The sequence below is a fragment of the Rhineura floridana genome, chromosome 6 (genome assembly GCF_030035675.1).
Source record: "Rhineura floridana isolate rRhiFlo1 chromosome 6, rRhiFlo1.hap2, whole genome shotgun sequence".
NCBI lineage: Eukaryota > Metazoa > Chordata > Lepidosauria > Squamata > Rhineuridae > Rhineura > Rhineura floridana.
Window position 1 is genome coordinate 79,563,227 of NC_084485.1, and position 13,092 is coordinate 79,576,318.

The following is a 13,092-nucleotide window of genomic DNA, read 5'->3' on the forward strand; positions in this document are numbered from 1 at the left end:
TGAACACCTATGGAGCCCTTTCATTCCAAGCCTCTCTCAGTTGGGAGCTCGGTCAGCGACCTCTCATCACGTTGCTCCCTTCTGCAGGAGCAAGAGACAGGCAAGGAACAATGGGTGGAGAGGGCAGGAAATGCTGCATGGGAAACAGGATTTCACGTCATTGCTGTGCTGTCTGTGAGGGCCTCTAAGCATTCCTCCCCCAACAGTCATTCCCGCCCTGGCTGAATCCCAGCCAAGAAAGCTCTTCCTTCTGACTCCCAGCTTTTGCTGTGCCCAATCTATCCTCACTCTCAGTCAGTTCCTGAACTGCCCAGCGGTTTTCTTTTGTGCCCATCCTGAGGCTTCCCAGGCAGACTTTCCCAGGGAGCATGGAAGAAACAGGCAGGCCATATGCCCTCTGCAACAACACGTGGCAGTGAACAAAGAGCTGGAATGGGTGGAAGGGCCTTTGGGGTGCCAATCTGAACTCCTGAGCAAGTGGACTGGAACCCAGCTCTACTTCTCTCTCCATACACCTCAGATAATGTATCCTGCCCAAGCAGGCAGGATTTCCTCCTGAATCAGAGAATCAGACATTTATCTTCCTTCATGGTCTGGTATGAACTTCCTTCTAGCTATTCTAGCCCATACAAAGTAATGGAGGACACAGGAACACCAGGCATAGAGGACGCACACTGCAAATGAAAAATAACATAAGTAGCCCCGTCTCCTTTTATTCTTCTGGATCAGTGATGTCTGAGTTCTCCTGACACCGGGCATATTCAGGAAAATGAGACTGGACAGGATTTGCCTTCTACCCTTCTTCTTGCATCTGGCAGGTAAATTCCTTTTTCCCCTTAAAGGGTTGATGGTGGATAGGTTAGCAAAGAAGGTTCCAGAGCTAGCAGCTACCACTCTGTGGCAAGGTAGACATAGTATCAGTCAGCAATATGGGCTGACCATTCCCTCTGAGAGTTTATGAGCAGGAAGCCACAAGCTACTGTACCCCTAGCTAGAACTGCATGTGTATGCTTTACCTTATATCTAATTAAGAGCAGGTAGTCCAATGTATCTTGTGGTTTGGGGAACCACTATGAAAATACCCAACAATTACAGGCAGTACTGGGGGAATCCAAGTGGTACAGAGTCTGTTCAGAATTCTCTGTACGCTTTTCTTTCTTGTGCTGCCTTCCTCCATGCACAGATGCTACATTAGCTACCAACTGGTCCCGTATTTTAATCCTGTTCACCACCCTCAACAGTAGTCAGCCCACTTTAGCTGGGCTCTCCATGAGGATCCCCTGGTACCACCAGAAAGGTGGGTTTGGGTTTTAAAACATTTTCAGAGAGACTGTGATGTACAGCCCATGTGCTGTTTCTGCAATATCCTCATTGTCTTTTCCGGCTAATAGTGGAAAACCCTAGCAAAGCCATAGCAAGGGAAAGACAAATCTGCCTATTTCTGGTCTGAGTTCCCTCATAAATTGTTTCTATCCCATTTTCACATTAATCTCTGTCTCTCTGTGTTGTTGTTGTTGTTGTTGTGAAGAAGTTGTTGTGTGGCTTGCATGGAATTCCACTTTTAAATATGTGTTTTAGGGTCCCTTCAGACTGGTGTTTTATTGTGCGTGTATATTGCAATGTGTTCTATCTTGACACAATAATAAGGCATTAGTGGTGGATTCATTCTGTTTTATTAGTTGTTCTGTGATGCTTCCCCAATGCTACCACAGTGTTGCTGTCCAGAGGGGGCTATAGTGCAACAAAATCTGGGACAAAAATAAACTAGAACAAGTTATGGGATTGGAAATGAAGCTTCCCAATCTTTTGAAGGTGCAAACAATATTGAAAGCGAGATCGCGTGTGGCTACCCTGATCGCATCATGAGCACATATAATCATGAATGTGTAATTAAAAGGACATTTGGAACGGCTCCTATAATATTTTATTTTAAAATACACATCTCAAACCATATTTTGGTACTGTTTTTAAGCTGAGGACTATGTTGAAACATTTGGGAAATGTGAACAGCCAATGGATAACTAAATTCTGATCTTCACATTGGTCTGGAAGGTGTAGATCAAGGCAGTTTGTATTAGCAAAGACTGAATTCTCTAAGCATTTCCAGCCATTTGCAGCCAGGCATGGAGCACAATGAATAAAGAAAGGAAGGAACGCAATCTAGATAATGCCAGTCAGTGTGTTCAATGGGTTTTCAGAGATCATTCTAACAGCCATTTGTGGTACAAACACATGCTTGGGCAATAGAAAGAACTGCCATGTGGCTGAACACAGTTGTTATGAGAAAATAGGATGATAGAGGCATTGTTGACTTTGATGTACACATAAATACATTTCTTTTCTGTCTACTCAAGTAAATCTTGCAGGTTTCTGAAACACTGCAATATCCTGCAAATTCCTTTTCCCTTAAGAGGCAGTGCGATGTGTGTTCCTTCCCATTATGAGCAACAATGTCCGTCTCATACCATCTTCAATAAGCTGGAAAAAACTATTGTCTATATCCATTCCCAAAAGGCCACAAATACATTATTTATAGCTCTCTCCCACCTAAGTTTGTGTATTTGAATTCAAGCTACACTCAAGCCTATATGCTCCTACTTTTTACTAACATAGGAAATAGCAGCTTCTGGGGCAGCAGGGGGAGGATTTTTATTGGGAAAATAGGATGGGGGAAACGGGTTAACCCAAACTGTGGTCCTAATCCAGATAACCTCCCTTGCAGCTGCTGCTTGGAAAAAATGTAAATAAACAGAAATGCATTCACAAATCCCCATCATAACACATAATTGGACCTTCACAAGGATATATCCACCACAGAGAATGTGAACCCAAATGAAACAGCAGAAGGGCAAGCCTATTTCTGAAAAGTGACATAAAACATCATACCAAAAAAAGTGAAGAAAAAGTTGCAAGCCTTCAGGCCATACAAGCATAATTAGGGAGACAATTCAATCAATCCAAACATGAGGATGGCATTTCAGAACCTTCACTATGTAATAAGTCTTGTTTTCTGGTAATAGAAATCCTGAAAAGATTTCAGTATTTCTGGATTTCCATGTAGGAAATTATGTGGAACTTGTACACATTGATGTTTGTCACATGAGATGATTCTATGTTTGTTTTGTGATATATGTACATGTGCTCAGAAGGCATGTTTACCATGAAGGAATTTTGTCATATTTAAAGAGGCCAGTGTGGCGTAATGGTTAAAGTGTTGGACTACGACCTGGGAGACCACGGTTTGAATCCCCACTCAGCCATGAAACTCACTGGGTGACCTTGGGCCAGTCACTGCCTCTCAGCCTCATGAAAACCCTATTCATAGGGTTGCCATAAGTTGGAATCGACTTGAAGGCAGTACATTTACATATTTTTAAAGGCTATTAATGTACTTTTTCATCATATAAATTATCTCCACATTCATTTCCAAACTCAAACAAATACAAGGTAAGTATTTTAACTGATAATTTAATAATTTGTTTTCCAAACTATACTGTATGTGTCCCAGAACAGAAGAATAATATTGTTTTTAACATACTAGATAAGAGTTTCCTGCTGTGTTGTTGAAGCAGTAACAGATCCAGGGTGGTATACTACTAATGTGTCCTGCCAGTGCAAGAATTACTACTACTGCAATGGGACTTTTCCCCTCTTCTCCCCCTGTGTGCACCTCATGCTCTCCCCAAATGTGCTCCAGAGGGTTGGAGGAACCCCTAGAACAGATTTAGGGTGTGTGCAGGGGGAGGAGAGGAGGGGGACATCCTGTTGTACCAGCAGTATTCCTTGGGATAACAGGACCCCAACTTAGTGCTATGTTGCATATAACTCTGAGCACCATGCACTGTTGCATTCTACATTTGCATTTGTGTTAAGACTATATACGTATATATCACTAGCAAAGCACACACACAAAATACGTAAGAATACAAAATACAAAACATGGTTCTACACACGCTATCTGTAGTCAGTTATATACAGTTAGGTATGTGTATATATGTTCAGCTTACCAACAAAAATGCTACATACATTGGCTCGATTCATTAACACTAGAGAAAACAAGGCATATGGTCGAACTTTTTCCAGTTCAAAAGATTGCAAATAATGACCATTTCTGAATGCATTTATTTGGAATTGTTCTTGCATCTTGGATTTGGAGACAGCAGGTAAGTTTATCCCAAATACTGTAAACCAATGCAGCACAGGTGAAGCAGATTAATTCCAATAACTTGCCATAAATTTTAGATTGCGAGCTTCTCGCGGCAGAGTCCTATTGTACTCTGCAATGTGCTGGACATGCTGATGATATCATCATCATAATTTATAGTCTGGGTAAATGAATTAAAATAACTTCTAGATTGCCAGTCACAATCACACCATGTACGTGAGTAGTCGTTGCATAAGAATTCTGTCTTTGTAATCTTTTCTCTTTTTTATAACCTTTTTGTATCTTTGGATAATAATAGTAATATTCCTTTATCTGTTTTATATGTTTTGTACCCTTGGATAATAAAATATTAAAAAATGAAAATGCATGGTAGGTCACAATAGAAATCATTAAAATTGTTACAATATTTTTTTTAAAAAAATGTTAAAATAAAAAAACGTCAATATTACTCCCTCTAATAGCAAACTCAGGTGGTGGGTGCTACCAACTAAGGATGGGGGAGAAATTTGATTCTGTTCACATTTAAAACCAACTCTATCAACTTGCACTTTCTGAAACAATATGAGAACTGAAGTACAGCCATCCTTCGAAATTTACACTGATCCGATTTTACAATGAAGTTCTCCAACCACATAAAAACAAATATATTCGTGAAAATAACATTAAAAAGAGAGAAACTGCTTGCAAAAATGTGTACCTTAGTCAAACATAAATACAAAAAGTGTCTATTAGGAGAAATCCCATGAGGATTTTTTTTTTTAAAAGCAGATTGCTGCAGAACTGAATTTCAGTTTAGAAAAATGACAAACTGAGAGAGCTGAAACTTACAGATCCTTCCATCCCTTGTGCCAAAATAGAAATAGAGGCAAAACAGGGCCACTAAGAAACAGGAGGGAGGAATCAGCATGATTCCTCAGGGAAACCCCAAGATTTGCAGAAGTACAACCCCACTTTTTTGAAAACTCAAAGGGGGCACCCCTCCCAAAAAACTACCCAACGAGGACTGAGCATGCTCATCAGCAACAGAATACTGAATAGCAGATGGGAAAGAGAAATAGAAAATTGGGGATAGAATGCGCTGCTTGAGCTCCTTACACTTAAAGTAACCTGGAGAAAAGCATGGCTAGCTAGTAGGAACTCTGAACAGGGTCATTTGTAATACTCTATAAGTATAAAATTAGCTGCAGATCCAAGTTATATCAAACGTTAAGCATGAGACCCAAGTTAGGTCTTCAAAGGATCCTGTGAAACCTGGTGACTACACTCATATTCCTTAGTATTCCCTGCATATCATGATGCTGAGTTCACACAGTTCTTTCAGATGTGATAGCATGATGCAGGAGTGTTTACATCTGGTAGTTTAAAGTAGAATCTTTCTCTTTTCTAGGAGTGAGGTAGGAACTCTTCCCCACAATCTTCCCCTCCCTGCATTGCTCAGCTGATCAAAAAATACAGCTCAGAAGTGGGAAAGGAGCCCATTTCTCACTGTGCAATATAGAAGCAAGGAGCTACCCACGTAGGGAAAGATTATCCTCAGTGGGCAGTTTACAGTGTTTGTGTTCTGCATGTTGAGAAAGGGGAGCCCATTCCACAATGCAGAGCACAGACTTCAAAAAAGCTGCTCATGGTGGCAGAGATGGCTCTCTTCCCCAGTAAGCAGGTCACTGTTCATGCTGTGCATTGAGTCAAGTGTGCATGTATTCATGTGAGTGGGGTGCATATGGGTGTGAGTATGAGAATGGAGTATTCAAGTGTGTGAATGTGGTCTATATGTGTTAAAATGGCGTGTGTGTATGCTTTGGCCTTATTCACTTTGGGTTTTGGCTCTGCACAGCACTGGTGTGCAGCCTCTGACCACTTTCCCCTGAGTGAATGTGGCCCTCACGGGGGCGGGGCAGGGGGAGTCCCCTTACCCCTGTTCTAGAGCCAAGACAGGGCATGCTTGATGTGACCTGGATCAAATGAATTATGCTGATGTTATTTGCTCTCCCTGTCCATAGAATGACCCCTTCTCTTGTTCTTCTGATGTAGGAGCAATTCTGGATATTACCCTGATGGCCAATGTTTTGAGTCCTTCACACACCAGCTTCTACCTCTCATGTGTGACAGGCGAGCGAAATGCCAGCCTCCAGATTGACAGAGACAACAAAATTGTCATGACTCACCCCAAGTCCAAGCTCCAGATATACAAGAACAGCAGCAGTGAGGTGCAGATGCGAGGCTTCTCCTGGGCAGACTTGGTTGGCGTCACCTACTGCTTGGGGCAGACCCAGTCAGAGCAAACCAGGGTAGTGTATGTGCACAACAACATGAATGGTAAGCATAAGACAGATACTCAACATGGAAAGGATAGATGTACAGATAATATGGTATTTCAAGGCAAAAATCTCCACTTTCTTTGAATTAAGAAAGACATTTTGAAGTTAGTCTTTCTCAGCGCCTGGTTCCTATCTCACTGTGATAAGACCAAGGCTAAGATATTGGAGTCCTTTCTCTATCCCCCATCAAACCCAGACCCTGGGGCCGCTCAATCTGTTTACGTATCAGGACAAAAAAAGTGAAAATGAGTATCATCACAAACTGTGGTATGTGAACTTCATTCAGGTGGTCCGTGGTGTGTCTCTGAAGAATATTTACAATATGAATTGTATAGAATTTGATGGAATTCAAAGTGTAATACAATAACATACACTATAAGAAAGAAAAGAGGCAATTAAATACAATTAAAAATAATATAGCATCTAGCACAGAGCATTACAGTTGCTACAACAGGCAGAACAAATATTAAGCCATGTGCCAAGACCCTCAGCAATTTTCAAGTGGTTAAGCACATCTTTCTTGGATTTTGGCCTTGATTTGTTCCCAACAGTGGTGGGGAATCATTTGCCCAATGGGCCAGATCTTTATCTCCCTCCACCCCCACAGGCCAACTCTGACAGGTGAGTTGGACCACCCGCCTGTCAATCATTTGGCATCATAATGATATCAGGTGATTGATAGGTAGGCAATCCCATGGGGGTGGGGGAAGATAGTAACCAGCAAAGCTGAATGGAACTCTCTGCTTATCATCTGATGAGTGGAGAGTTCAATCCTGTTTTCTGCAGGGGTCTCAGCAGGCTTTAACCCCCTACTAATTAGCTGGAGTGGGGAGTTGCATCCTAATACTTTGGCTCAGCCCACTAGTTTCGTGAAGGGAACTGGTGGGTGCAGCCAATGTAGAATTGAACCCTGCCCTCCATCTTTAGAGTGACATAATCTGATTGACGAGTGGGTATGGTTTTAGAAAAGTGGCCTCATGGGCCAAGTTGGACCCAGGCTAGAGGTTCCCCACCCCTGATTCCAAATATCTCTTCTGAAAAAGCAACAAAGTATTGTGTGTGAAGGGGTCATGAGTGATGGCAGAGGGTGTTGGCAAGGAGTGAAGGAGAATGGCCAGATACCCAGCTTTCATTTTTAAAAAATGTGGGTTTCTAGCAGTTGTAGTACCCGAGATTTGTGGTTCAAGTATGTCCCCCTGAAAATGTGCAGGCACTAGTCTCCTTATGTGTATTATGAGAAACTAGCCTGCTCTACCTTTCAGTGTTTTTATCCAATCAATAAAGTGACAGCAATAACTGACATTTAGGAAAGCAGATGTAACCAATCAGACAAAGAGATAGAAAGCTAGAGTGAAACCCCCATTGTCTAGGCCAGTATTTCTCAAACGGCATTCTGCGGAACCCTGGGATACCACGAAGCAGTCTAGGGGGTTCCGCAAAGAAAGAAGTTGTAATGGCAGACAAATGCGCACAATGTGTGATTTCACTGAGGTGTAGCTAAAGGGGTTACATGCACTACACAAGCCATTGTTCTGGGAATCCTCCACACCTATAAAATTCATTTTAAAGTATTTTTGCTGCAAAGATGCTGCCAAAAGTTTGTTTAATATGAAGAGTTCTGCCACTGCAAAAAGTTTGAGAACTACTGGTCTATATTCTAGAGAAGGAACCTCTTTGTTGTTTTTTAAAGTCTTTTTTTGCCAGTCTTCCCTGATTAAAGAGTGATTGCTGCCCCATGAAAAACAATTCAGGTATCCTGAATTTTAGTGTAGTTGTGATTTGGGGAGTAGTGTGTCAAAAACAAAAGTCAGCAGCAAAGACAGGAGTTCATAATCTTTCTAACACAGGTCATTCCACACAACAAAATGTTATGTTAGATTGAGCTTGTAAACATTTTAACACCTGTGGAAGGCATTGTGGCATCATAATATTTTATTTTTAGCCAATCCTATCCTTTCTCTCTTAGGATTTTCAGAATCATTCAGCATTTAGGCTTCAGCATATTGGAGTCCTAACTGTTTTCCTATTAGAACTCACTTAATTGCATAAACAGATCTAACCAGGCAGCAATTAGGGACAACTTAAAGACACACATTTGTTTCCTCTGGCATCCTCCTACAAAAGAGACTCATATAGAAAAGAGTTTCTGGATTCTATGGTACTATGAATTCTATTCACTCATTAGGCATATCAGTGATTCTTCTAGCTAGGAAAAGAGCTATCAGGTAATTTAAACAAAGAACTCAGGAAGAATATCTGAAAAGTGAATAGAATTATTTATCTTAGAAGGCCTTTGAAGTACATGGGGCATTGATTTGGGTGAAGCAGAACAAAGACTCCACTGGAAATCAAGGCTATGTTGCAGTTACAATTTAAAGCATGGCTTTAGGAGATATGTTCATTGGGATGGTTTTGAGAGAAGAATAAGAATAAAATTAACAATAAGATGCAGAACAGTCTTATCTTGAACTTTGAAAACCACATTATACAAGACTAGTTTCTCACATCACGTAAAATGAGCACATCTACTTTCATCTCTCTTATACTAGACTGTATGAGTTAGTACCAGCCCTAAGCCAATAACTGTCTACATCTTCTGCTCTCCCATTGCAATATCTATAGACTAAATAGCCACATATGGATTGAGCAGGATGTGGCGTTTAGGTGCCTGCTGGAAAGCCCCAGGTATAAGCTGCATACACACCATACATTTGAAACACATCCCCCGCCCCGCAAGAATCCTGAGAACTGCAGTTCCCCCTCACAGAGGTACATCTTTCAGCACCCTTAATAAACTCCTAGCCAAGAAAAGGGCAATCCAGAGCACACCCCTCTGAGGAGAAAGGAAGAGAAAACAGTGCAGGTCCTGCTATCTAACCCAGTCTTTGTTTCTGTCTAATGTTGCAGCCAACCTCATCCCAGAAAAAGTGACACAGACGGTCAGCCTCTCCCAGTCAGCCATACTTGTTGCCAAGATAAAGCATGGGAAGAATGCAGACATTTTGTGGAAAAGGAATGGCAAGTGCCCCCTCTCTCCCACCTTGGGTAGATCTGCCTGTCCTTAAGCAGTCCCCCCCCCAATTCCTGGAATGTGCAAAAACTTAGCCGTCCTCTGTAGCAACTGTTAGTCTATCTAAGTTGGTCATTAAGGCTATGAGCACACTAGTCATTCACAGCAAAACATTTCTATTGGCCACGCATGGAGGAGGAACGGGTTGATCTGCCCATCAGCTGCAAAAGTTATTAAAAAAAAAGCTGCTCCCACCAGATTTTACAGTAAAAGGAGGCGGGGTTTGACTAGTGTTGTGTGCCCCCGTTTCCAGAAGAGAGAGATGGAGATGCCATGGAACCGGCAGAACAGTGAGCGGGTCTCTACCCCTAGACATAGCCCTGCCCATGGGCTTGGAAGTGAATGTCTTTGGGCTACCTCAGTTCTTCTGCTACCCTAACTACTCTCCGAGTGGCATACTCTAGCCCTCTAACCCCTGTCTATGCCAGTCACAGGCTGGAGTGGGCTAAGCTCCCACCCCAGTGAGGCTTATTCAGAGTTCAGCCGTCAGCTCTTATGTTTTTCTTGCTTGCTTTCCTCTCTTCTTTGCAGGAACCTATTATGACACCATGGACCAGGGTGAAGTGAAGAAGAACCAGTCTACTCTGACCCTGTCACCTGTTAGCATGGGTGATGGTGGGATTTACAGTGCGACATTCATAGGGGACAGCCCCTTGTCAAGTGCCTCCTTCAGACTGATTGTGCGAGGTGAGATGTTGCAGGGCTGAGGCAAGAGCTTCATGCCAACAGCAGTTATATTGTGTGTATGAGACCCCTCTTAGAACATTAGATACAGAGAAGGACAAGGCTCCTGTATCTTTAATCCAGGGGCGGGGAACATTTTTCACTATGAGGGCCTCATTACTTCATGGCCAATCTTCTGGGAGGGGGGGCATGCCAGTGGTGTATGGCACCAGAGGCAAAAGTGGGTGGAGCAACATATGTGATTCCTACCTTTATATGGTAGGTTATCTTCCACCCACGTAAATGATCAAGGTTTCTGATATCCATACATATTTCTCCATCCTCGGTCCAGGCAAGCAAGAGGGATTATCACAGTTCCATTCCTGCCAGGCAAAGGAAGGGTGTGAAGCAGGGTAGGTGAGAGGCATAGCCTGGGGAGAGCTTTGAGGGCCAAGTAGACAGACCCAGAGGGGGCACATCTGGCCCCTGGGCCTGAGGTTCTTCACTCTTACTTTAATAGTTCTGTAAAAGAGGGGATTTCAGAAGCTGCAGCTTTTTGTATTTTTGCATGACAATCTGTAGCTGCAGGAATTTCCTTTTCTATATGACTAAGGTCACATTCACACCATGCATTTATTCCACTATTGTTCCACTTCAGACAGTCCTGGCTTCCCCTGAAGAATCCTGAGAAGGGTAATTTGTGAAGGATGCTAAGAGCTATTAGGGGGTTCCTATTCCCCTCACAGAGCTACAATGGTCAGTTAGTCCCTCTGCCCAGAGAACTGTTAATCAAACCTATTATGAATTTGGAGATAAAAGCTCTAAATTGTTAGCAAATACACTACGGCTGTGAACACACTAGCCGCTAGAGCAAAGCAATTCCATTAGCCACACCTGGAGGGGGAACGGGTTGATCTGCCGATCAGTTGCGAAATCTGTTTCAAGCTGAATTTAAAAACAACACTCAAGCTGCTCTCACCAGGTTTTACAGTAAAAAGGGGCAGGGTTTGACTAACGTTGTGTGCCCGTTTTCAGAAGAGTTTTTATGCAAATCATCACTTGAGATTGTTGCCACACAGGATGGACACACATGCGTGAACTTGCCCTGAGCCTAGAGGCTGGTGGAGACTGTTGGTGACTCTACTGTGATCAATGCTCCCTTATGCTGCCTAAGGATCTCTTAATCTTTTAGAAATTTCTTTTATGATGTTACATTTATATCTTGCCTTTCTTCCATCAAGGAACTCAAGGCTGTGTACGTGTAGTTTCCAGGTTGTCTCCCATCCAGGCAATGACCTAAACCAGACCTGTTTAGCTTCATTAAGGCAGTGGCTTCATGTGCATTCAGACAATACCCTCTTTATGTTTATATTTATTTCTCTCTCTCTCTTTTCCCCTTGCTTTCCCAGGATGTGTAGCCAAGAAATGGGGCTCCTTTTGTGACAAGGACTGTCCCGACTGCCTGAATGGAGGCATCTGCCACCATATCGAGGGAGAATGCATCTGTCCACCAGGCTTCATGGGCACCCGCTGTGAAAAAGGTTAGAAACTTTGTGTGGATGAAATTGGTAGGAAGAGATGCCTCTGCTCCATGGACTGAACTTGTAAATCTGCACAAAGAGTGTCTGGGGTTACCATTTGCTGCTGCATTAACGGAACCTAGTTAGATGCTGGACCAAGGCTCTGTTTATCCATGTGTACCATATGAGGGCCACATCATTCCTTGGTAGTGCCCTACCTGTTTTTTCTGACTGCTCCGTGTCTGATTTCTATTCCCCCTTCCAATATGTCCCTGAGACTACACACCTGTAGGGTATGTTTTCATACTATGCATTTAGCATTGTAGCACAGTTTGGGAAACACAAAGAACACCTGTGAAGAGGTCACAACTAAAAAGTTCATTTTCCTCTACTTTGAAACTGGGAGTCCAGTTATAGAAACTGCATAGCCAAATGTGTTACTCAGCTGAATCCCTTTTGTTGCAGTGGTCTGACCCCAAAAAGAAAGCCAGCAGAGTACAAGCACTGCTCCGACTATGCACCATAGTGTTCAGAAGTGCATCAAATGCAGTTCGAAACCTGTTCAAAACCTTAATGTGAATGTGACTTTAGGAGTGGGAGAAACATTGCTTTCAATTCTGCTCATTGCTTGGTGTGCAGAGACTGTGAGTGTGTGCTTCTTTTTGAAAGCTTCCTAGTTGGGGTCAGAACCAATCCTAGCAGATGGGAAAAACTCATATTTCCTCCTCCTTGGCTTGGATGGGAAGACATGCTCTATGGAATCCCTGGAGAAAAGCTCCTCAGACTTCAGCATGATTCTTTAGGCAATGAGGAGTGGGTAAAAGACCATGGAGTCCCAAGGCTTACAGCTCTGCAGGAGGGATCAACTAGTGTTCTGTGGAAAAGGTGCCTGGATTTGAGAACGGACCCAATCTCAATCCCAGGTACATGTGAAAAACCTTGGCATCACAACAAAAAGGAATTATTGGTTCATTGTGGGATTGGTTCTGACACAGCCATGTAGAAGAAAGGAACAATGCATGAGTCACTGAAAGCTGTAGTGCAGGGGTGGTGAAGGTACGGCCCACAGGATGGATCAAACCTACGAAGTCATTGTCACCTTGTAGTAGGAGCAAAGCCCTAACCAGAACCTTCTTGCCTTGCAGCTTGTAGGGAAGGCAGGTTTGGGCGAAACTGCCAGGAGAAGTGCCTTAATAAGCAGGGCTGCAGGGGGCTGGCCTTCTGTCTGCCTGACCCATATGGCTGTTCCTGTGCTGCTGGATGGAGTAGTCTACAGTGTGGTTCAGGTATGTCTACTTGCAGTTTCTTTCTCCCGACACAATGATGCTTTTGTATACTGGAGTAATAGTTTAGGGC

The 13,092-nt window shown here is 42.9% G+C and overlaps 1 protein-coding gene across 3 annotated transcripts in view; it reads left to right on the forward strand.

Annotated features, from left to right (window-relative positions):
- Nucleotides 1-268: 268 nt before the first annotated feature.
- The window catches only part of TIE1 (tyrosine kinase with immunoglobulin like and EGF like domains 1), a 38,223-nt gene continuing 25,399 nt past the window's right edge, over nt 269-13,092 (forward strand). For all 3 annotated transcript variants that reach the window (XM_061632642.1, XM_061632641.1, XM_061632643.1), the window contains exons 1-6: nt 269-818; nt 6,197-6,481; nt 9,391-9,501; nt 10,085-10,240; nt 11,626-11,757; nt 12,882-13,022. In XM_061632642.1, coding sequence (XP_061488626.1) covers nt 770-818; nt 6,197-6,481; nt 9,391-9,501; nt 10,085-10,240; nt 11,626-11,757; nt 12,882-13,022 — 874 coding nt within the window. In that variant the 5' untranslated portion in view covers nt 269-769. The remainder of the gene's footprint in view (nt 819-6,196; nt 6,482-9,390; nt 9,502-10,084; nt 10,241-11,625; nt 11,758-12,881; nt 13,023-13,092) is intronic.